Raw genomic sequence first — 25,408 nt, 5'->3', positions numbered from 1 at the left:
TTTATCATGAATAAAAAATGGCATGTTTGCAAGCAATTTATTCGTCTTTCAGTAGTCAGCGCTGTTTACGTTCACATGGCTACAGCTAGCCTAAAATGGCCACTGCATAATTATCTACCAATACTTTTTTTGGTGTGTGTTAGCATTTTGAACATCTATTTGGACAAATTTGTGTATCAAGTTCCATTTCCTGTTCTGTGATAATCATTACGTTTCCCTCGTTACGCTGGTGCGCTTGTGTGACATTTTCGCGCTCAGGCTGATAAGAAAGTAGCAATTGAAGTCAAGTAAGTATGGTAAAGACACTTTAAGTGATACATCTGGATTAAGAAAGTGACAAGATTTATATATATATATTTTTTTAAGTATGCTGTAAAAATAAAAAAGAAAAAAGAAAAAAGATAAGACATGTTCATTGGCTACTGCTGCTGCTGTTGGCAGCACACTTGTGTTTACTAATCTGATACTTATGCGTGAAGCTCTTGTGGCATGCGGGGCAGCCAAAAGGTTTCTCTCCGGTGTGCGTCCTGTTGTGAATGTTCAAATGTCCTTTCTGGGAGAATCTCTCTCCGCACAGGGAGCAGTGAAAAGGTTTCTCTCCGGTGTGAGTCCTCATGTGTTGTGCCAGCGCCGAGCGGAAGCTGAAGGTGGCGCCACACACGGAGCAGGAGAATGGTTTCTCTCCTGTGTGCGTCCTCATGTGCGTGGTCAAATGCGCCTTGCGGGTCAGTCTTTTCCCACAAATGGGGCAGGCGAAGGGTTTCTCTCCGGTGTGCGTCCGCATGTGGATGATGAGGTGTCCCCTGCGGGTGAATTTACCGCAGCAAATTGAGCAGGCAAAAGGTTTATCTCCAGTGTGTGTTCGTCGGTGTTGAACGAGAGCGGATCGGTCGGAGAAAGCGGCAGCGCAGACGGCGCAGGAGAAGCACTTTTCTCCGGTGTGTGTCCTGGCGTGCGTGATCAAATGTCCATTCTGGGAGAAGCGTTTCCCGCACACGGAGCATGTGTAGGGTTTCTCCCCCGTGTGGGTCCGCCTGTGTCGTATCAGGCTGCTCATGTGGTAGAAGCTGGCCCCACAGAAGGGGCAGAGGAAAGGTTTCTCCCCCGGGTGGATCAGCATGTGACGGACGAGCTGTTTCTTCAGTGGGAAGCTGCTGCCGCACACGGAGCAACGGAAAGTTTTCTCGCACTGGTGACGCCTGACGTGTCTCTTCGAGGCGGATTTGTCGCACCGACGACTTTTGGAGCTTGAGGCGCCTTTAGAGTCGTCCTCATCGTTGGTGTCGGGACACGACGCGTCCTCGTCGGCTGAGAGGGGAGCCAAGAGACCGCCGGATGTTCTCCTCTCCTCAAGTTCGCCGCCTTCATCTTCGCTCTTCACAACCACACACAGGCCCTCTATGCTGACGTCCACGTCCTCCTTTTCCTCCTTGACAGCGCGGGGGGGACGTGGCTCCTCCCACTCCACCCCGCAGCGCCACTCCTGCTCCTGCTCATCTTCAGCGACGTCTGCAAGACACAAGACAAACACGCAGTATCAAAGGCGACGCATTGATTTGCAGGTGTCTTAAGAAAACACTTCGACAATTAAAGGAGCCTTACTGTACCTATAAAAAGTCTACACACCCCTGTTGAATTGCATTGTTTTTGGGACATAAGATACAACCAAATCAATCATTTCGAAACTGTTTCCACCATTAATGTGACCTGTATTGTGCAGTTCAATTGGAAAAGAAAACTACAGAGATAATGTTATTGCACAAGTGCGCACACCCTCACAAGTTGATGTGACTGTTCAGAATTAACCAATCCCATTCAAATGCATGTTAAATAGAAGTTGGTAGGCCTACCACCATTTAAAGTGCCTCTGATCAACCTCAAATAAAGTTCAGCTGTTCTGGTAGAATTTGCAGGGCATTCAACACAGTATTTTTTCCCCAGCCACTTGAGTTGCACTGGTAGTGGAAAAAGTTTTGAAATGATTTATTTGGTCTCTTTTTTTGGGGGTGACAAACAACCAAGAAAAAGTAGCAGTTGTTTGCAATTATTCTTACACCCGTGTTCATTTCAATTAGCCCTTCGATTGTATTTAGCATTATGTTAGCATGAAGCTAGCAAACTTTTGTTCTACAGTTTGTTTGTACAGGCCAACAAGCATGTTTTTGGGACTAAACTGGAAAGCCCACGCTAGTGTGGGGAGGACCTTCTTCTAGTCGAGTCTAATGAAGGGAAATGTGAATTTCGTCCACTCTTTTGCATTCAATCTTCCAGTACGTACAATGCACTTCACTTCACATCGTCCCTCCAGAGTACTTACATGACATCATGACTTTTAAGAAGCACTTGTACTTGCTGTTTTGCAAATATCTAGGATGATTTGAGAAATATAACAAAGCAGCTATAAAAAAAATAAAAAAAAGTCTAATCTGTACATTATAAACAAGAGATGCATATTACACTCGTGAAAAGAAAAAAATAGTTCAACGTTGTTTACATTTAAGTCTAGAAGCTGCACAAACTAGTTCTATTTTTTTCAAAGGCAACGTGTACTTGGTTGGCAGGAATTTAGGTGAAATGTCATCGACTGTAATTGATGGTTGTGACGTCACAAATAACCGCCTCAATCAGTGGATCGAAGGTGCTTTCGATGTACGATTGACGACAATGTTGAAGTTTACGGTGACGATTCAAAGACCAACCTGGCGTGTGTAAGCCCATGAGAGCGTCCAGCAATTGACGTTGTCGCTGGTTCTCATCCTTGGTTCGACAAAGTTCGTCCTCGTACTCCGTTATGGTTCTCTCCAAGACCACAAAGATTTCATCCACGGCCACACTCAGCCGCTCGGTCACCACAGCTCGCAGCATTTTCACTTTGCACATTTTCACGGGATCACAATAAACACTTTGACAGTCACGGTTAGCATGCGTCGCTAACTTCCGCCTGTTTTGACCGCGCAGCGCGTCGCAAACGAAGCGAGCTGACGACGAGGCCACTTTATGTGCAGTTTGAAGTCCGTCGCTGATATTTGACAAAAACGTCGCGTGAAGCGTTGGGGGTAAAATGCAGAAATCAGAGCGATAAGAGACTTAACGCGAACGCCGCGGCTGTTAGCAGCCTCACTTCCGCTTTTTTCTTCTTCGATGGCATTCGCGGCAGCTGCCTTCCGGTGCTGCCATCTGGCAGAGCCATCATGCAACACACGCATCCTGAAGCGACTGAGAGTGTGTAAACCATTTTTAGTTACTTACTTCTTAGTCTTATAACCTTTTATTTGTACCCCAAAAACAAGAATTCGACTTAAACATGGAATAGACTTTTGCAAAGAAACATAATTATTGTAAATATAAGTGCTAAGTTAGAGGTTAAAATTTGGGGCGTGGCTTTTCGGTGTGGGGTTTCCATGTTCTTCTCGTGTTCAAGTGGCTTTTGTCTGGGTACTCTGGCAGCCTCTCATATTCCCAAAAAAAAGCATGTTAGCTTCATTGAAGACTTGAAACCGTTCATATGTGAGTGTGAATGCGTGTTATAGCGTTTAACGAGAGGTGCAACAATCAGTCGCCAATTATTTGATAACCAAACAATTTGGAGCTCTCGTTTAACTAGAAATTGCTCAATTCCAGGAAATTTCAGCCTTTCAACTGTAACTCTGATCAGATTTTTGTCATCGTCTATGAAAGCAGGCTGATCATCTCAAGACATTTGCAAACTTTTTTTTACTTTGGTAACTAATGATCAACAATTTAGCTGATTTTGACAGATGTTACAGACCAAACCAATCAATCAATCAATATTTGTGCATTTTCTGTACTGTCAATTTGAAATGTCCTGTTTTCGTACAAATGGATGGAATCTTACATTGAATTTTTTTCTCTCCAGAAAATCCCAATTTTGCGGCTGTGTCACCTGAAATAATGTGCGTGTGTGCGAGCAGTCAATGAAGAGCACGACGTCATGTTTGAGCAAAACATTTGGCACCAGTTTATTTGTCATTTTCCAGAAGTGAATACAAACCAGTTGATATTTTTGTCAAGAATCTCAGTGCAGATATAAAAACATGCATCGTAAAAGAGAGGCACAGACGAACGAGAGTCGCCGCCTCGTCTTTGCGAGTCGGCTAACGACGCCTCACTGGCTGCTAGCCTAGCCTAGCGTTCAGTTACAAACGCCCCACAAGAAAATCAGCACTCTTTGCTCAAAAAGTTGCATTTTTTTTGGTTCTTCTTTACGCCACCCCAGACATGACACGGGTGAGGCATTCACTCGTGACCACAATACAGCAAAAGAGCACGCACACAAACGGCTCATTTTTCGACATGACATTGTGAGAATGTGCCACAAATCAGCGTTCAGAAAAGTCGTAAAAAAGGATTTGAATAACCTTGAATACTGTACGTAAACTAATTAATGGCACAATTTGATATAATTAATCACAATCACATTTTCTACTTCCTATTACGGGTCGATTTTTTTGGTTTGGGGGGGGGGGGGCGATGGTCATAGTAAGCATTGTTTTTCAAAAAATAAATAAAGCATTATTTTAGACTAAAATAAACTGTGATATCAAACTTAATTTAAATGGTATTGAAATTGAACGAGTTACTGAAATGACGTTTTTGGGAGTGATTATTGATCATAAACTGTTGAAGCTTCAGCCTAATCCTTTTTCGGTTATTAATTGGAACAATGAGTACTGTATTTATATCCACTAAATTGATGAGTCAATAATCGATAGGCGACTCCATTTAAAAAGAAGTTAATAAATAGTTAATAAAATTGATTTATCCAGAAGGATGTTTGGGGTTTTCTTCTCTCTTATGTTATATTTTATATGAAGCCAAAATAAACAATTGAGTCTAATTTGGCGTCTGTGCTGTAAATGTTTTGGGGTCACATGTCAAATGTCGTTTAGGGCCAGCAAAATAAATCCTGAATGCAATCATCCGCTGACATTATTTCATCAAGGTAACAAATTGATTCTTGTGGAAATATGACTTTTATTTTCGCTTTTGGGAAAAGTGAGAATTTTGTGTGGGGGGGGGAAAGATTGTGAACCAAAATGCTGTGGTATTTTTTTCTTCCAAAAGCTCTACTGGGGCCACGATGAAACGCTCTCCCGGGCACGCCTCGGGCTTCGCGTGTCCTCTAAATTTTTCCGACACACACGCCAGCACTCGAACACAACATTGTATCAAGACACACAAAAGCACGACAATTCCAAGGGCCCGGCCGGGGCGCAAGTCAACGACCGCACGCCACGCCAGCGTCCGTAAAAACGCTTCTTGTTATGAAAAAATGTGAAGACATGTTAATGAGTTCTCACATTAATAAGAAAATAAAGGATGCAACACTATTTCGAGACATCTCTGCCAGTGTTTACATTTTCAAATGATCATTCCCAGAAAATCACAATGTCTCATCACTGGTGAGCTATTTTTGGAACAGGCCCACGTGCTACTCAAGCGACACCATGTTGGTGACCTCAGCTTTAGGCTATAAAAAAAAACAACAGCACTTTTTTAGGGCAGGGGAGACGATGGGTGGCGGTCTTTGGGGCAGCCCGGCCGGCAAGGAAGGCAAATAACTACAAGTAAACCTCCTGGTGGGGGCGTCACACAGGCGCAGTACGGCGGGTGGCAAATCCAATTCCAGAAAGTAAAAATCCAGCCACAGTTTGGCTTTAGCCCCTGATGCTAGCTAGCTAGCTAGCTCCCTAGCAAGTACATGAGCACCAATGCCAAGCTAGCTAGCACCTAGGGGTTAAAGCCAAACTGTGGCAGGGTTTCTGCTTTCTGGACCTGGATTTGCCACTTCTGGCGGGCGGGGACGAGGACAGGGGGGAAAAAATATTAGAAGAAAAAAATCCTTGGCATGCTCAGATGGAGAAGGCGACATGGAAAGTAGTTATTGAATATGGTTAGAATCAATTATTCTTCCAATTATCCGACCATCTGTTATTCAAGTAATTGGTTCCAAATTGATTTTGAATTATTAAAGACCAATACAAGCTTAATGATGCATGAATATGATGCATTCATGATTGGGGAGTATGCAATACTACCACAATATACAACAACAAATGCGCATGTGAGGTTGAGGTATTCATTTTGTTCACTTGGGTTAGCCATCATCAAATTCTGCACTGTAGTATCTGTGATTTTGGATGTGTGAGGCTTTAAAAAGGCGGGGCCTGGCCTGGTGAGTGACGTGGGAGTCGGCGAACTAGAGCGTGCTGTAAACTGTCTAACTGTTTGCTAGCCTGCGTGCTCTTCCCCATAAAAAGTCAAAACATAAAAAAATAATAATAATTGTGGACCGAATTCTATTTCCTTACATTGGCTAATTGAATGAGATGAGTAATCTTATGCTGATAAAATCAAATTTTTGGGGCTAGTAAAAATGTAAGAAAAAAGTTGGAATATTCTAAGAATAATGTGCTAAAAGTCCCAGAATAAAGTGTAGTGTTTTTTTTCCCAAGAAAAAAAACCCTACAATATTACAAAAATAAAGTCATACCTTTTACAGAGAAAGGAATCGTTTCTTTCCAGTCATACTTTTATTGAAAAAAAGTCGAAATACTATAGAAATAAAATGTTCATGTTACGAGTATAATGTCTTGATAATTTGAGAAAAAGTTCTATTTTAAACTCAAGTTGTTTTTTTTATGTAAATTCCCAAAAGCTTCCATCTGAGCCGAGCACAACAACAGGCAACATTATTTAATGGAAATTCTATATTGACTTGAATAAAATGTCAATTTATTCTCATTCAATTACAACTATTTTCCCCTCTGAAACAAGTTTGAGTTGATTCAGAAAAGGTTGGCCTTGATTGTCGTGTCGTAACATTTTGTTTCCTTTTCGGTGCGGACAAGATGAGCCGAAGCAACGACGACGTTTATTGATGCGACCAATAAAAGCAGCATCGTGACGAAAAAAAAAAAAAAAAGTACAAGGGAGACCACCAGTTACGTCGTTTGGCCTTGACGGCACCTGTGCCTCGTCCATAGCACCTTCTCTTTTTTTGCTAATTTCCCACTGTAATCACGCCATTTTAAATTTATTTCAAGTTGTGTTGTTGCCTCCAGCAACGAACGTTCATCAGCCGGTCGGCTCGCGTCCGCCAGCAATGAATGTCCGTGCAGGAAAAAACAAATATTGGTTCCGGCTCTTCCGGGTCGTGCAAAGAAGTTGTTGTTTTTTTTAAATTACCGTACAAAGTATTTTTGATGTAAATATCGACTTTAACGGGGAAATCTGACTTAAGTGGAAATTCGTGTCACATCGCCAGCGTAGGAACGAGACTCCGTCGTAACTTGCGGAGTCCCTGGTAACATAGTTGCGACAAGGTTGTGACGATGGCGGCGGGCGGATACGAGACGACGCAGGCGACAAGGACGCACACCAGGAGATCCATTGGAGTCGTTGCACACATTAGTGGTTGAAAACTACAGCAGATAAATAATTGAGGCAATAAATAGTTCCCCAGCACACAGGAGAAGTATAAAACCTTTTTTTTCTTTTTGAAATATAAAAATAGAAGAGGCAGAGCCTTCAATATACACGCCAGTGTTTACAAAAAGCGCCGACGCACGGCTCCAAAGCGCGTCACGTGACGTCCGCGCTCCAATCAGACGAGGGAGACGTTCCAGGGACGTTTGTAGATGTGAAATACACTTTTGCATTCCCGTTGCTCCTTTTGTCACAGATACACTGATACCTTGACTTAGCGCTTCTCTTCTCTTGCAGTCAAAACAATGTAGTGTTGTTATGTGTTGGATGTGCGCTTTGAGGGGCGTGGCCTATTGGGCCGTTTCTCCATTTTGATTTCATTTCACTGGCGTCATTTGAAGCTAGCGAGCGCTTTTTGAATAACTTGGGGCTCTCACAAGTCAAGGTAGCAGTCTATGCGGTATATCTGAGTTGTTTTGAGGGCTTGGATATATAAAAAGACTTCCTAAAAAAACACACACAACTCAACTGAATGACAGCAGAAGTGATCCTTATGCGACTATAAATATATCAAGAATATACTGTACATTTTCCAGCGAGAAACCTCCTGTCAGGGACATTTAAGGATAATCAATGTAAAATACAATTTGAACAAATTCATTTTGATTGACTCTCGTCAGCAGCGACGATCGTAAAGGTTGAACGTGTGTGTCCAATATTTACGATAGCAAACTTTACATTGAGTTTGGCACACGCACGTACTGACAATAGCCAACTTGGAGTCATTTCCCCCTCATGCAAAGGTCAGCAAAGGTCAGATTATCGGATGTCTCCAATAAAGGGGCCGAAATTGGGGCCATTCAACCACTTGCGAATTTGCTCTCGGTCACGACCGCAAATTCCGGAGGCTGACTGCACTCACACAATGCATCATGGGATATATTGCTTTTCTAGAGCCCAACAGTTGTTGACTACTTCTCAAGATGCATTGTGGGATACATTGCGGACACAATATATGCGATAGTGAACCAACACTGTCATTATAAAGGCGCTGGTCAGAAAATTGGAATATGGAGGGAAAGTCATTTGTTTTAAAAAGTGAAATTTCATTGACATGAGTTCACCACACACAAAGTGGAATATGTCAAGCCTTTATTTGTTCCAATTTTGATGATTATGCCCCCCCCCCCCCCAAATTTTTTTTTTGCACCTTTTATGTGACCAACAAGAAAATGTATTTTGTTGGCCATCCGTTTACATTCATGTCGCCAGGACAAAACACGATGCTTTGATTTGGGCCTTCTGATGGTCTGCATTCCACGGATGTCTTCATCAATTTTCAATGGGGTTCGAGTCAGGTGAGTTTGCTGGCCAAACAAGTGGCTATTAAAGCAGGTATTGCTAGTTTTGGCAAGCGCTCTTAAATGTCCTGGTAGACAGCTGCATTGATTAAAATGGATTTTCACTTATTTGGCGATTTTCGACCTCAATGGTTTCCTCATTTGCATACTGATGACAGCATGAGGAGCTACTGGGGGGTTGAGTGTCTCGCTCAAGGAAACTCCGACATGGTCAGCAAGAGTTGAGAATCGAACACATCAGCTCCGGGTTGGAAGACGACAACTAATAACAGCAAAATTCCAGCCATTTTTATCCATCTCTGGGGGCGGCCATTTTGCCACTTGCTGTCGACTGAAGATGACATCCCAGTTGCTCAGGTCTCAGGTAACAACCAATCAGAGCTCAGCTTGAGAAAACGGGTGAGCTCTGATTGGTTGCTGCCCGAGCCCTGAGCAACTGTGATGTCATCTTCAGTCGACAGCAAGTGGTGAAATGGGATGGATAAAAATGGCTGGATTTTGCTTCATAACTCAAATTCTACAAATGTACTATTAATCAGAATGTCATGTTTGGACGAGTGAGGTCACTTATAACATGTTATTGTCAAGAAATGTTTACGGTTGACTTCCACTTTAAACCTCCACAATCACAAACTCCGTTAACACGTTATTCATCCTGTATTACTACATTTAAGTTTCAACCTCTTCGATCTGTTGCCAGTTGAACGTCGCCGTCGCCGATTGTCACAGAGGTTGTTGTCGACTTCTGAGGACAGCTTCGGCCCTCGACTTTGTTTACAAGCGTCTCCAGCTCACATTTTGTTAAGTTTTTCACGTGACTCATGGTTTTTTTAATGTGATTATCTGATCGTGCCGCATAATCATTGCCACCCGCAAGCCTCGTTTATGCTAATTTGCATATTCATGTGTGGCGTGGACAGGGAGGAGTCCGGTACTGTCCGCATTGTTTGAGATGCATGACAGGAATGTGCTTGAGTCCACTCCTTATGAATCTCTCCCAAATTTCCCAATGGCCGTTGCTTGTCGTCCTCTCCATTTCTATGGCGCTTTTCCACCTTCCGAGGCCCTCAAAGCGCTTTCCATTCGATGACTCATTTAGCTACCGATGACGCCGCATCAGGAGCAACTGAGGGTTCAGTATCTTGCGCAAGGATACCTCGACGTGGTCACAATGGCATGGGATCAAACCCACAACCTCTGGGTTGGGAGACGACCACTCTACCACTGAGCCACGCCGCCCCTGAAGCCTACTAAACCAGACTGAGACCATTTAAAGGCTGAGGAAAACCTCTGCAGTTGTTTTGCATCAACTAGATGACAAGATTGGGACACAGAGAGCCTAAAATGTTGACATTTGTCAACTATATTATTTTATTTGTTTGTCTCTGTGTGCCCTGCGATCGGCTGGCAACCAGTTGAGGGTGTGCCCCGCTTACTGCCTGAAGCCAGCTGGGATCGCCCCCCCCCCCCCGCGACCCTTGTGCGGGTAAGAAAATGGATGGATGGATGCATATTATTTTATAAAATACGGAAGAGGATTAGGGCCAGTGAAGAGAGAGGAAAAAAAGTTTGGCAGGATTTTCACTTTATTCTCAGAATTCTCACTTTAAAGTCAGAATTCTCACTTTATTCTCAAAATTCGGACTTTATTAGTGCTTCTATTATTCTCACTTAAAAGTGACAATTGTGACAATTCTCACTTTAAAGTCAGAATTCTGTGATTAAAGTGAAAATTCTGAGAATAATGTAAGAATTGTCACTTTAAAAAGAAAAAAGTGAGAATCCTCTCAAACTTCTTTTTTCTCTCTTCACTGGCCCTAATCCTCTTCCGTAGTAAAACACTGGATTTTTTTTTTTTGGGGGGGGGGGGGTGTCTTTCTGCCATAACCATCAAAATTGAAAGATTGAAATACTTACCTTTGTGTGTGGTGAACAATACAAAAGTTTCACTTTTTGAAAGAAACTATTGAAACAAATGGACTTTTCCTCAATATTCACATTTTCTGACCAGCACCCGTGTTTGACAACAGTGCTCAAAAATTGTTGACTCATTATATAGAGCGGCTCGGGAAGAATTCCAAGCACATGCATGGGAGTCGAATGCAGAAGAACAAATGGGTGGCCAGACTCCGACATTTGTTCCAGTGGAGAAGAGTGAAGAAAAAGTCAAGCACATTCAGGGGGGAAAAAAAAACACGAAGGAAAAGATTTGGGCTGTCCCAAGTGCAAGACGTGGTAACAATCAAGGTATCAAAGGTAGCACAGCAAACAAAAGAGCTCCAAAAGAAAACATAGCAGTTTGCCATCCTCGCTGCAGGGAAAACAAAAGTGCATGAAGCCACAAAAGAGAAGACGGGAAGAATCCAGTCGGTCCGCTGGGGGAGGGGGGAGGGGGGAGGGGGAGGGGCGGGGCTTGGGATGGGCTATGGTCTGCCACTCCACTTACCGGAGCGTCTCCTACGCTAAGCGAACTTCAGTACGGTTTGCTGTCGTTCTTGGAGCGCTTGAGCTGCACTTTGAGTCGCTTCATGCCAATCTGGAAACCGTTCATGGACTGGATGGCGGCCTGCGACGACACCGGGTTGTCGTAACTCACAAAGCCTGCGGGCGCATGTGGACCAGCGCTTTGGTTACAAACCTCCAAATGCGACGTGTCATTCATGTCGATACACTTGTAATTACCATATTCCATGTCAATAGACCTGTAATGTCTAATGTACCTCATCTACATATTTAATGTTTACACCTCTCTAACGTATCATATCTGACATTCTATTCAATGTCAACACAAATGTAATAATCAGACTAATACATTTAATAGTGTGTAAATGGTGCATTATTACCAGAGGTGGCAAATCCAGGTTCAGAAAGTAAAAACCCTGCCACAGCTTGGCTTTTCCCCAGGTGCTAGCTAGCTAGCTAGCTAGCTAGCTAGCTAGCTAGCTACTAGCTCCCATGGTGCTCATTTACCCGCTAGGGAGCTAGCTAGCATCAATGGCTAAAGCCAAACTGTGGCAGGGTTTTGACATTCTGGACCTGGATTTGCCACCTCTGATACCTTTGGGGTCCAAGTTATGGTTTCAAGTTTCTGTTTATGGTACAGCAGCGGAAACTGACCAAAACACTTGCTGAGGTTGGTCTGCTTGTCAATGAAGACTTTGGCTGAGATGACATTGCCGAAGGGCATAAACATCTGGAGCAGGTCCTGGTCGCCAAACTCTTGAGGCAGGTGGTAAATGAACAGGTTGGCCCCTTCCGGACCTGCAAAGGAACAAATCTCCGTCGTACGGCCGATAGGGGAAAACAACAACATTGCAGCCACAACATAGACAGAGAATATGCGCAAAATGCTCATTTGTGGCCACAAAAGCGGTATCCCGGTCCATGCACAGGAAATACTCATTAATGGCTACATCATTCCCATGAACATTTTGGATGTCAATGTAAGTGTAATGTGTACTAGAAGCAACCAACTTTGCTCCCGGCCGTTTGACTGGATTTGGACCCACAGAATATTGTGTTCTTTTGCTATATAAACGTGGACCCTAACAAAAGAAAAAGTTTCACCATTATTCACAAATCTGTTTAAAACAATGGGGGGGGGGGCTTTTGCAACATGGCCCTGGCTGATCTCTTATACTCTGCTGCCACCTGCTGGCCGTTTTTGTAATAACTACCATTGCTTCAACCGTTCTCTGCAGTTCAGAGGCTGCATCAAAGCCTTTTGTCTGCTCTAGCATAAACAAACAAACAATCCATGGCAATTTAAAATAGAACGTTTTTATACGTTTGTTGGGGAGCACATGAGTTAAGTTAGCCCCTTGTGTGCATGTTCTACCCAATTTGTGGTAACATATTAGCATCATGTGCTGACATATCTCAAATGCGGCCACATTGTTTTCCCTCCCCGTGTGATATCTGGTAGTTGTGCCATCTGAAAGGGAACGCGAAACGCCGAGCTCACCTTCCTTTTGGCTCCCCGCGGCCGACACGCTCTGTTGTGACAGCAGGCTCTGGTTGTAGAGTCCCGGCAGCGCGGCGGCGGCGGCGTACTGCTGGATTCCCGAGTACGCCTGACTCAGCGCCTCCATGGTGCTGCCGGAGCCGTTAGACAGGCCTCCCGAGCCCAAGCCGCCGTTCAGTGCCGCCATTCCTGATCATCAATCGTACGGCGGACCCGTTTACCACGCGGGATGCATTCCGGACCCAAAAAGATGCGAAAAGGAAAATGGCGAGGCCCCCGGGAGGGCGGGGCTTCATACCTGCGAGCGAGCCCATGTTGAGGCCAGCTCCCGTGCTGGCGGCCAGAGACTGCAGCGTTCCCAGAGACGCGATGGGGTTGACGGACGAGGTGTTGCTTGAGGTGGGGGAGGAGCCTGAGACGGCAAACACGTCACAACAGCTTGAGACAAGGAAAGGAACGGCGCCTTTATTTGCACTGCGCAAGAAACATCCATAACAATCCAAAAGGAAGAAGGTTGGAAAATAAAAGATGAAATCCTCCTGAATTCAAATTCTCCCGCATGTTCAGTGAGTAGAAGCCATTTGAGTGCCTGCTGGTTCCTCGCTCCTATTTCTCATTTCATTTGTAGCTGTGGCTACAAAGCAGAGCGAGGAGCATCTTGTCAGCGACTGGCGCCATCAGTTATTGCCAACAGTCACTTTCGACTTATTTGCCCGTTTCCTCACTTTGGGGCCAACTGCTTCTCATTTGACAATCCTGCCATGTTTTTGTGGTTCAATACAAAAAAGCCATACATTATATGTATGCAGAGTTTCCATCCAATTGTTTAAAAAATTTTAAGCAAATTGACTGAAAATGCGCAAAACGGACATGCGACTTATGCCCGTTTCCATCTGTTCATCTTTTGCGAATATTGAGAGGGGACTCCGTCCCCGTAGGTGGCGCTATACACCATAGAGCATGTGCTCCACCAGTAATTTAAAAGAAGAAGAACAGGAAGCGACTGCGCTGCGCGAGGACATTGTATGAGTTTCCTTTTGTAATTCTTGATAAACCGTTGCATTTCTTTGCTATTTTTTTTATCTAAAATTGCATCAATATTTGCTTCTTTAATTAATTCCCAAAAGATTTCGGTTTCGTCGCCCCCGCAAACATGCCTTACTTTATCGTGTGCTCTTGCTTTGTGACTACAAATGCACGTGTGACGTCATAACCGGTCCAAACATGTGACGTGTATCCGGTCTTGTCAGCGTTTATTTGCATTTCCATAGCCAAACTTGGCATTTTCCTGTTTTCGATCTGCTTCAAAATCCACCCCCTCCAAGCGCAAAAGCTTTTTTTTTGCGAGTTTTGGGCCCTTTCTTGAAATTCTAGCCTTTCCGTTAAGTTGTATTTTTTCATATTTCTTGAAAATTCAAATAAAAATGTGTGGATAGAAACCCCACGAGAGACTCGCAGTTTGTCTACCGGCATCTGAATTTAACATTTAAGCTAGTTGAGTTGTTTTTTCGCCCTTTGGTCTCCTCTTCAAGTGGTTAAATGTTGGCTTTAATGGCTTAAGGTCCGATCCACTTTGTCAGTCTAAGGCGTAGCAAGCAAGGTGTCAATCAGTTGCCGTACACCCGCGGGACACTCACGTAGCCTCGTGCTCATCTGACTGTTAGCTTGAGCTTGAGCAGCTTTGCTGGAACACTTGATAAAGTGAGGCCACATTCAATGCTTGCAAGCGGTTTTAAAACCCGAAAAAAAAAACCTTTCAGTCTGATTTACAGGAAGAATTCAAACATTCGCACGTGCAGACTTCTTACCTGAGCTTGTCAGTGCACTGAGTGGACTGCTTGATGTAGTCATGGCACTGGAGCAACCGGTTGCCGAGGCCTGGCTGGCGGTCGCTGCTGCCAAAGCGGCCAGGTTCTGCATGGCATTAAGACCTGTTGCGCACGCACACACGCACGCACGCACGCACACTCCATCAATAATCCTCTCTCCGCACAGCGCTGCAGTCAAGGCACATCACCCAACCCACCCTTTCGTCGACTGCAGCACGCTAAGAAGGGCCAGAAAATGCAGCATTCATCTCGCAAGTCACTTTTATCCTGTGACAGTTCACCGCTTCCCTCATTTGTATCAAACTATCGATCAAAGTTGAACGGCTTGACTTTCAATAAAAGTTTGGAAAAACTGAAGTCTTGTAAAACGTTTGCCCAGTAGCACACATTATCAACTGTCCTGTACTATTTGTTGTATTCATTTGGTCTTTTTTAATTGGTTGATTGGTTGACATAGCCTATCCCAGCTGGCTTTGGGCAGTAGGCGGGGTTCACCCTCAACTGGTTGCCAGCCAATCGCAGGGCACAAAGAGACAAACTTAATTAGGTTCATGTAAAATACAAATTTTAAGTGAGAACGAATGAGTCTGTTATTAAGATCAATTATTGTGCACATTTTCCCAAAATGTTACATTCCTGTAACTTTTTTTTTTAACCTCATCAATAAATGACCAACCTGCCTTTTAAAAATGAAATATGTCCTCTGACACACGACGGCCCGTTACAGTTGCCTTTTGCTGTGTTGCTGTTCCTTGCGAAAGGTACGGATTGGGGGACCAAACGCAATTGGTGGGTAAGATCAGATCCGTGATGGCGCTTAGGTAGCCCCTTCCGTGCAGATGTTGGTCAGAATGTGCGAATCGGAGATACAAAACCGGCATTTCTAAGCACGCGCCTTTCACACAACAAAGCGGGACCTTCGTCTCTACCGGCACTTTCCTGTTGGTGTGCGACGAGGCGCACCTGAAGCGGGATGAAGGTTGCTGAGCGCGTTCCCCGTGGAGGCCGACTGCTGCAGCAGCTGTAAGTAAATCTGCACGCAGCAAACACTTCCATCAATAACCACCATTATTTTTCATTGATATTGAAATCAGCATTAGTAAACATGATTATTCCCTAATGAAGAATTTAGCAGTCATTCAACTACCAAAACTCACCTTTAAATACAACGTCATTAAAAAGAACCAGAAAATAAATCATTAACAAGTATAACAATAATGTTATACATATAAAATGACTTCAATAAAAAAATCTGAAAAATTCATTCCTGCTGTAGCGCTTCGGCCGTGCACACATGGGATAGTGGCAAACTTAATGAACAGAACTCTTTGTGTCGGCCCGTGAGCATTGTTACCTTTGTTACCCGTTTGTATGCATTCCTACACTTTATGTGTCAAAGTTTGGCTATTTCAAGTTCACTTATGTCTAAAGCACATTTTTGCTAGCGGGTCAACGGGGTTTCCCATTGAACGCTAGCATTAAGCTGGCAATGTAGCAAAAAAAGAAAAAAAGTATTTGTTGTATTTGTGATGCTTTGCGTGTTTGGGAAGCGCTCGCAGGACACAAGACGCTTACCGCGAGGTACTGCGGCCCCAGACTTCCCAGTCCGGTCAGGTTTCCCCACATGGACGCGGCGCTGAGTTGCTGCATCTGCTGCTGCAGCTGAAGCGCCATACGCTTCTGCTCTTTGTCTTTCTGGGTGTCGGCGAACTTGACCACGATGGGCGACGAGCAGCCCTAAACGCAAAGCACACAAACGTGATGTCTCGGAGACGCGCGGTGTCACAATACCAACGCTACTTGCGCGAGTGAGCGGGCTGCTCACCTCCATGGTCTGGGACTGGTGCATGGACTTGATGGCGGCTTGGGCCATCTGTCTGGCTGTGAACGTCACAAACGCACAACCTGAAACACACAAACATGCATGGTTCTACAACAGAAGTGGACTGACACCAGGACAAACGTGAACACCAGAGGTTGGACGTTAGTAGATGTAGAGGGGTTTTTTTTTCCTTACTGCATTCTTAACTGCTGAGAAGAAGGAAATATTTGACTCGGATCAAACGACAACAAACAACAAAAGTGACAAATGTGAACAAACCGTTTGACTGTCGACCATCACAATTTTAAAAACTGTCAAAATCTTTTACCTCCATTCACAAACAAAATTCTAATATTTGTTTGTGGAACTCTATTAAATTATTGTCCACTGGGGGTCGCCATCCTCACATTCTACACCAGAGGCCCCCAACCCTGGTCCTCAGGGACCGGTATCCAGCCTGTTTTCCATGCCCCCCACAGCCAACACAGGTGGAGATCGTTATCAGCCTTCTCCAGAGATTGCTGATTAGCTGATGATATGAATCACCTGTGTTGGCCGTGGGAGGCATGGAAAACAGGCTGGATATCGGTCCCTGAGGACCAGGGTTGGGGACCTCTGTTCTACACTGTAGAAATATGTGCTTTTAAATGTGCGTGGCTTAGGTATGGCCTGGTGAGTGACGTGGGAGTCGGCAAATGAGGATGTTGGCTGCTGTTGGCTCCGGTTAGCAGCTGACAGTTAAAGGGATACTCGACTCATTGAGCCATTTTCAGCAGTAAAAAGTTCATATTTTGTCCAGAACTAACCCCATAAAGCCTGAACTATGAAATATATGAGAGAAAATTCGGATTCTTTGTAAGTAGAGTAGTCCTTTTAAACCAGGGGTGGCCAAGTTCGGTCCTCGAGAGCCACTGTCCAGCCTGTTTTCCATGTCTCCCTTCTTCAGCCCAGCTGAATCTAATGATCAGCTCATCAAGACGCTTTGCAGAAGCATGATAACGATCCCATCATGAATCAGGTGTGATAGTGGAGAGAAACATGGAAAACAGGCTGGATAGTGGCTCTCGAGGACCCAACTTGGCCACCCCTGTTTTAAACAAAGCCAAAAACTTTTCTTTTTAAAAAAAAAAAATCAACTTCAACTTTTGATTTGTGTCATATTTGATACACCCGGTCACAATGCTTTAAATTCGTACATTTCTAACTGTCAAAAATATAATAATAAACAGACATATCAAACATATTAGTGTTTCCAAAAATCAGAAAGAAGGTTCCCACTATTAATAGGTACAGGTGTCTCTCCTTTCTCAATTGGGGGATCTTGCAAGGTGGCTGGAAAAGCCATCATACTGCCATCTAATGGATTATACGTGCAATGCATGTGTCAGATCATATACGTCAGGGTTTTAAATGGGGGGCGGGGGGTGGGGGGGGGGATATTATACTCATGAAATAGAGAGCTCAAAATGTCTTGTATTTAATGATACGTTTGGCTTTAAAGGGTTAATTTGACAACTTCATTATTTTTCATGTACAATTAATACCTTCGATATCAATTTCCTCAGCACAGGTGAGGTCATCTTCAGTCGACAGCAAATGGAAAGATTTGTTTTTAAAGATATTAATTGTGCATGAAAAATAATGAAGTTATCAAATTAGTTCTGGACAAAATATGAACTTTTTACTGTTGAAAATGGCTCAACGATTCAAGTATGCCTTTTAGCCGGCTAACCGTTAGCCAGTCTGTCCGCTGAGTTGAATTTGCAAACGATGTTTGTTGTAAGTCGTTGTACACGTGCCGTTGTGTACGTACAAGAAAAATCGAGGTAGAGATTTTGTGTGTGTGTTTTTTTTTTTAACAATCCAGTTGGAGTTATTTGTGAAATCATTGCAGCCTTAAGACTGCGACAAGCGCATGTTATTCCATCAACGTTGCTGCATGCGCGACGTCTGCCAGTGGAGAAGACGGTCGTCACCTCGGCTCAGTCCGTCGGGGCCGCGAAGGATCCGACACTCCTCGATCTGCCCGTACGGCGAGAACATCAAGCGCATGTCGTTCTCGTTACACTTCTTGGAGATCATGCCGATGAACAGCTTTCGGTCCTCCACTGCTGCGTTACACATAGAACGTGCGCACACCTTTCACATTTGGCGCAATCACTCAACAGCATCGATTGCAGCATGACGAAGAATTCCGTTCCTCAGAAAACCCTCACCGTTATTCTTCTCGCTGTCGGCCGGCTTCATCTGGATGGGGTGGTGCATCTGGAAGAGGGAAAAGATTCAACGTCAGCGCTCATCTCGACTTTGTGCAGCCATTTTTTCAATTGATTCAGTACACGGAAGCTCGCTTTTCTTGATTAATTACTCAATCGAAGCATCGCATGCAATGTACATCCAATTAATCTGGTCCAAACACCCAAAAATATTAATACATATCATTTTTAGTTGCAGTTCTTTGGACCAATGGTGGCTTATTTAGTGGTCACATTTAAACTACATGATTGTTTTTTTATTAAGTATGATTGTGAAATAAGCCACCATGTGACACGCCCAAGAAAGTGTGGTGAAACCGTGTTGCTACGCCGATACTTTTATTTTGAAGGCTTGACATCTTGACAGGATGTGCACAACTGTGGCCTAGTCAAAGTGGGAGGCTTGTTATTGCCTTGAGTTGGCGAATAAAATTATTGTATTGCGGAATATGCCTTGCCGTCTATTGAAACTTTTTTACACATTTAACGGAATGTTTCGGATGGACACACTTTCTTTAATTCTGAGAAATGAATGAATGAATGCTTTTTTTTTTCTAAAACTGAGCAGATCTACAAAAACTATAATAAAATGTAGACTTTTTTTTTTACAAAACTGAATCGTAACAAAGAAAAATTTGAGTATATGAAAACAGAGTTTCCATTGTAGTTCCATTGAAAAGTGAAGCTTAAATAAAATTATTAAACACACAGCAAAATAATTAATACTATGGTTAAAAAAAAACAAATGAATTGTGATCATTATCATGCTTGCATCATTAGCACTATAAGTTGCGATCATTTAGCATATTCTAACTTCTTGAGATATTGAATTTGGGGGGCGGGTTCATCCAATCATTCAAATTACTGTACATTCACACAAAAAATACAATCCTGGCTTTCACTTTTTAAATTGAAATATTGAAATCAATGAGATTTTCCACCATTATTTTCCACGTATTGAGATGCACCTGCATTGCATGTTGTCAAAAATGTCCTTAAACCAATGCACTATTATACAAGATGAACCAGTATCACATTTTGCAGGTGCAGTGGATCCCTCAGATACAAAATATAAATCATTCCATGTATTAGTTCATATTCTTCTTTTTTTTTTTGTAACAATTTGCTCCAAAGGTTGAACTTTTGCTATCAAAAACATTTACAGGCAAATTTTAGCAGAGTAAATTGAAAAAAAAATCCCAAAATACAAGGTGAAGCTTGCTTGTTTTTGCCACTAAGCTCCTTTTTTAATGTCTATCGAGGTCATAAACATTTTCCGCTTGATGTTGGGAACATTTGAAAGAGACAAAAATAAGATAAAATCCATTGAAAGTTATGATGCTCCTCATAATTTTTTGGTGTGGAATCGGGACCATATTTTCCATAAAGAAAGGTTGAAATGACAAACTCGTTAACGACTGAAGCATTCCGGTGGAACAGAAGTGGACTGTCAAAATGAGTGAGCTGCATCCAAAGGGCGGCTGCTTGTTTCCACGGAAACCGGCGCACTATGAAAGGCGAGCTTGACGGCCGCCGCCGCCGCCGCCGCCGCCGCTACTCACCCCGGGAAGAATCTTCATGTTGTGAAGAGCGTTCTGTGCTTCCAAGGCTGACTTGCGAGTGTAGTACGTGATGAAACAGCAGCCTGCCGCCAGACAACACACAGAATTATCGTGTTTGTCATTTTTTAATTGGTATTTTTAAATGCTTAAACATGTTCATGTTTAGTAGCCCAAAAATAAATAATCATTTGAATGATCGTGATTTAAATTCTTGCCAAAATAATCGTGATGGTTCTTTTTTCCATAATTGAGCAGGCCTCGCCATCGATATGAATCCGGAATATATATGAATAATGGCTAAGCTAATGTCCATGCGTTCCTTTTGTCCAGGCTCACCTTTGCTCTGCGGCGGGCTCTGACTGCGATCCCGAAGAACGTTGATCTCGTAGACGGCGCCGTACGGCTCGAAGAGCTCACGCAGCTGCTCCTCGGACCAGGAGCGCGGGATCTGGCCCACGAACATCTTGATGGTGTCCACATCTGGTTGGTCAGGGTGGTCCAGGGACCCGTTCATCTTCTTGCCACTGCAAAGGCACACGTGACTGTCAGTACTACAAATCCCGTACTAACCTTCAATTATATTAGCGAGTACATTGACATGACTTCATTATATACAATCTACTTTTGCAGACAATTTTCTTTGTTGGTGAACCGTAAAGCATGTGCCTTGACCCAACACAAGTTGGGAAACACGTATCTAAGATCTACACTATGTATTGCAACATGGATCACTCAAACGTCTAAAAAGTAGGGCCGCACCAATCCGTTTTTCGGCAGATCCCCGATCTTTTACAAAGTCTGACCTGCCAAACCCTGGTTTTCTTTCCCATAACAAACATTCTCCTTGTCAGTGTGTTTAATTACAAAACATTTAACAATATGTGTGGCATGATCCAAACGGGCTGTTTCAACTGCCTATGAAGATTTTGACAAATCCAAATGAAAAGCCAATGAGTCACATCAGCAGAAGAGGAAAGTGGCTGACTTTTTCAGACCTCTGAGGAGGGAGATGATACGATGCATTTACTTTAAAGTGAAGCCCGACCAATTCACTTTCTTATTGTTTTATTTTGGCATTGTCCTTCTAACTTACAGCATATTTAAAGTTGATATTTCAAGAATTCAAAGACTTTCTTTTCTCAAAATGTGCCAAAACATCAGAATGAGAAGTTGTTTCGGCTTCAATTTAGCATATTAGCAGTTAGCCCGTAGCCTTCCGTTCGGCGTGATATTCAGAATCGTTTTGATCAAGGCATGCTTTTAACGTGAATTTGATTGCTGGCAGCGAGTCTGTCTTGATTCGTCATTAAACTCATTTCTTTTCATTAGAGCTCATTATTTTCAGCACACAACAACAGAAGCCTCGTGTTCCAATACGATCCCCAAATGAAAGTGTCTGTACTCACGTCACGCATTTGCGCTTTACAAAAGTTTACACGCGGGAACAATATCGACCTTTTCAAAACATCCACTTCTAAAATCATTTGTAAAAGCTTGCTTATTGGCTTTCATCTCACAAACAATTAATATTCTAATGAAACAAACATATACCAAATCTCCTTAATGGAAGCTCGACCCACAACGCAACATGACCAAGAAAGATCTTCTCCCATTCAGACCATATCCACTAAATTCACCTTCTTTGTTTAAGTTGTTGAAGAGGTTTCACCTTTAATTAATGAAAAGGCTTCTTCACTTTTGAATGACAATCAACACAGACAACCAAAAATCTTGGTCGGTGACGTCGGCTTGTGGGTTTTATTCTTAGCTGGTTTCCAGCGAGGGCTGGTCCAAAAGCCGTTTGCATTAAAAGGTAAACATCTTCAACAAACAAGAAGAGTCCAGTTGCCTCCATCCAAATTTGGCAGAAATCTTGTTTGGCAATATCACAGCATATTTTGTTCTCAGTAAAGAACGATAAGAACTTGTGGTCCAAAACTGAAGAAGCCTTTTGGACTCAACCCTTGCGTAAGTTGTTACAACCGGACGTCTTCCTGGGATGAAATGAAACGTCTTGGCCAACTTCTATATTATCTCAACTTCAGCAGTATGAGGACAAGAAATAGTGACAAAGGCGACTCACACAGGACTAGAATTCAAAGAGCAATGATCCACCATCATCTCCGGGAGGAAATCCAGTTTAAAAGACGCCATGGTGGCTTGCAGAAGACAAAACTAAACAAGAACAAGGATGAGCCGCTGGACGTCAACAAACGCGCTGCTTGCGGAGCGGTAAACACCAACTGGATCTACACATGGACAACCTGCCCACAACATGAGGCCGAGGAAACGCGGGCAGCGGCTGACACCGTAGACAGCGAAAAGGCCTATGGAGGAAGCGGGGATGCTGGCGGGATGACGGGGGGCCAGAGGGCGTGATGGCCACAATCAAAATGCTGATGACCCGTGGCCTTTGTGGTCGTTTCTCCTAGGCCAGCAGATCTGGCTGCAGCGTCAGATAAACAGCGTGTCAGATTGATGGCGATAAAGCCCAGTGGGCAGCGGGAATGAAAAGAGGGAGTCAATGCAGCCACGCAGCCAGCCGCTAATCCCGGGACTAGCAGCATCGCGGACCAACAATTAAGTTCCGGGCACAGGGAAGAAGGATGGGGGAGGCTGTGAATTTGGGTCTGTGTGTTTGTCCCCATTCGTTTGTGTGGAACACGTGAACAAACGGACAGGCAGCAAAAGTCATGTTACATGCAGCCATCCATTTTCTTTTGCTTATCCAGGGTCAGATCGCGGGGCAACATCTTAAACAGGCAAGCCCGACTTCACCCTCCCCAGCCACTTTGGCCAACTTTTACCAGTGGATCTCGAGAAGGCACGTCACCCTTTTCCGATTGAGGACAATTTGGACATTTGGAGGTGCTGATTCCCATCCCAACTGCTTCACCCTCGACCGTAAACCGCTCTGGGGAAAGTTAAACATTGGTTCTTGATCATACCAATAGAACCACATCATGTGCAAAAAGCAAGAGGCAATAATGAGGACACCAAACTGGACCCCCTCAACGCTTCGGCTGCACCTAGAAATTCTGTCCTTAAGGGTTATGAATAGTGTTGTTCCGGTACCGTTTTTTGGCCCCTGATACCGATTTCGATACCAAAGGTTTTTTTTCTCAACATGAAAAAGCCGTCCTGCCATTGGTTCAGAGCATTTAAGGGCCAATAGGATATCTTAGCTCGGCATGCAGTGAACATGTCGCACATCAGTGAATGTCGTGCATGAGCAAGACATAAGATGCTGCATCCAAAGTCCGATATTAGCGTCAGCATTTATGCTATTGGCATGTTACTTGTTAGTACTCACCGATACCACTGTTTTAATGCAGTATCGGGGCCTCTGCCGATACCAGTATCGGAACAACACTAGCTATGAATAGTCGCTCATCAGTGACAACGGGCAGTTGTTAGCCTGATATCACAACTGCCAAAGGCAGATTTGTGATAGTGTGGCAGCATGTTACTAATGACTTTATGCAATTTATGCTATTGGGCTAAAGATTTAGAATTTCCATTACTCGACCGTAGAACCTCAAAAACAGGCAGGCAGACAGACTTTTTTAAAAGGTGTATGTCTAAAATGCTAAATTGCTTCTTTAATAATAAACTAATTAATTTACAAAAATGTATAAACTAATATTATATGTAATGCATTTAATAACAATCAAACAATGATCTAACAAAATAAATGTTATGGAAAATTTGTTTCAACTTGTTTATTTTACTCATATTGTTTATTATGCAATGACGCGTAAAAAATTAAACAAAAAAAATATTGAGAAGCACTGTTCTCACCACAAGTACAGTCCAATGAACTAACTTCCAATGCTATCGTTCCAAGGTGCAATAAAGTTTCACCGTTTTGAACAAACTTCCGCGTTAGTAGGTGACATCACGTGCACCCTTCTTTCGGATATAAATAGTGACGAAAACATAATTTATTAATAGTGACCAAAAGTCTTCACACTGGTCGCACTTGACACCAGCCTGCTCTCACCATTAACGCCACATATCGCGTACTAGTCACACCGTTAGCGTTAACGTTAGTCAACCAAGACCAACAAGTTTGACAGTCAGCTGTGAGGTGCGCGCGCACACGCACCTTCAGCTAGGCTAGGCTAGCTGGCTAGCACGCTAGCTCCCAACAAGCCTTTCTAAACTTGAAATGAGCAAAACTTACCCGTCTTTTACGCCACAGTTTATTTGACTGGTTTTGGCTCTGACCAAGGTGCCGTGTTGGACGCTGTCCGGTAAATGTAATGTTATGTTGTGCTAATGTGCTGTACACTTTCAAATCGTTAAGTTTAAGCGGCGAGTACTCCTAACTTGACAGATTGTGACAGCTAGCCGTTACTGTGTAAAAATGGCAGGCACGCTCCCCTGCTCGGGCCGCTACCATTACACCGCTCCAGTGGGGGAGGCGAGTTATTACTAATCCGAGGCAATTTCAGACCTTTTTATTCATTCATCATGTGTTTGTTAATTAAGAACGGTAACTTATTTTAAGCATGTGCTTTAGACGTTTCGTAATTAGAAGTCAGAGCTTTTAGAAACTGAAGTATTGGTTGAATATTCCCTGCGTAAACATGGCAGATGGTACGGTCCACTGAGAGGCACCATGCTGGACAGATGTTTTCAGTCGATTTTCCTACAACATACAACATTTTAAAAAAGTAAAACGGCGCTCAAACTAGTCAGTAATTTATTATTTATTACCAAGCATCAAGTTAAACAAAGGCAAACAAATGATTTTAACAAAGCACAAGGAATTCAAGATGATTATTTATCATATGCACACTAAAAACACATCAGTAACAATGAGCACTGACATGGTTGGGTCGCCCTCAGCAGCATCAACTAAAATTAAGCGTTCTCTCCAGTATGCCATTGAGTCTTTCACATCTCTTTGGAGTTTGGCCACTGTTCTTTGCATAACTGTCCTAATTCAGCAACACTGAAGGGTTTTTCAACATTAACGGCCTTTTTAAAGTCTTGCCACATCTATCCATCTATCTATCTATCTATCTATCTATCTATCTATCTATCTATCTATCTATCTATCTATCTATCTATCTATCTATCTATCTATCTATCTATCTATCTATCTATCTATCTATCTATCTATCTATCACACTTTGTTCCAGTTCTCACTAAAGTGCT

The 25,408-nt window shown here is 43.3% G+C and overlaps 2 protein-coding genes across 4 annotated transcripts; both read right to left on the bottom strand.

The window, feature by feature from the left end:
* Nucleotides 1–20: 20 nt before the first annotated feature.
* On the bottom strand, nt 21–3,191 carry LOC144050209 (uncharacterized). The gene is made up of 2 exons (XM_077563281.1): nt 2,700–3,191; nt 21–1,509 (listed from the first exon to the last, which is right to left on the bottom strand). The coding sequence occupies exons 1-2, from the start codon at nt 2,878–2,880 to the stop codon at nt 413–415; spliced, it is 1,278 nt and encodes a 425-aa protein (XP_077419407.1). The 5' UTR covers nt 2,881–3,191; the 3' UTR covers nt 21–412.
* A 7,481-nt stretch (nt 3,192–10,672) lies between these two features.
* On the bottom strand, nt 10,673–24,623 carry celf1 (cugbp, Elav-like family member 1). Of its 3 annotated transcripts, none has more exons than XM_077563250.1 (13): nt 24,429–24,623; nt 20,579–20,766; nt 20,243–20,325; nt 18,642–18,690; nt 18,402–18,536; nt 16,429–16,508; nt 16,179–16,340; nt 15,567–15,636; nt 14,583–14,705; nt 13,073–13,186; nt 12,775–12,963; nt 11,928–12,071; nt 10,673–11,411 (listed from the first exon to the last, which is right to left on the bottom strand). In XM_077563250.1, exons 2-13 carry the CDS (start codon nt 20,754–20,756, stop codon nt 11,284–11,286), a joined length of 1,455 nt encoding a protein of 484 aa, XP_077419376.1. In that variant the 5' UTR covers nt 20,757–20,766; nt 24,429–24,623; the 3' UTR covers nt 10,673–11,283. The 3 variants fall into 3 exon arrangements, with proteins under 3 accessions (XP_077419376.1, XP_077419373.1, XP_077419374.1); XM_077563247.1 differs by lacking the exon at nt 24,429–24,623 and adding an exon at nt 22,326–22,548; XM_077563248.1 differs by lacking the exon at nt 24,429–24,623 and adding an exon at nt 22,326–22,548 and having other exon boundaries at nt 18,402–18,533.
* Between the last annotated feature and the right edge of the window lie 785 nt (nt 24,624–25,408).

Source organism: Vanacampus margaritifer, chromosome 4 (assembly GCF_051991255.1).
Source record: "Vanacampus margaritifer isolate UIUO_Vmar chromosome 4, RoL_Vmar_1.0, whole genome shotgun sequence".
Taxonomy (NCBI): Eukaryota; Metazoa; Chordata; class Actinopteri; order Syngnathiformes; family Syngnathidae; genus Vanacampus; species Vanacampus margaritifer.
The sequence above is the reverse complement of the archived record's forward strand: the minus strand, read 5'-3'. Positions and strand labels throughout refer to the sequence as shown.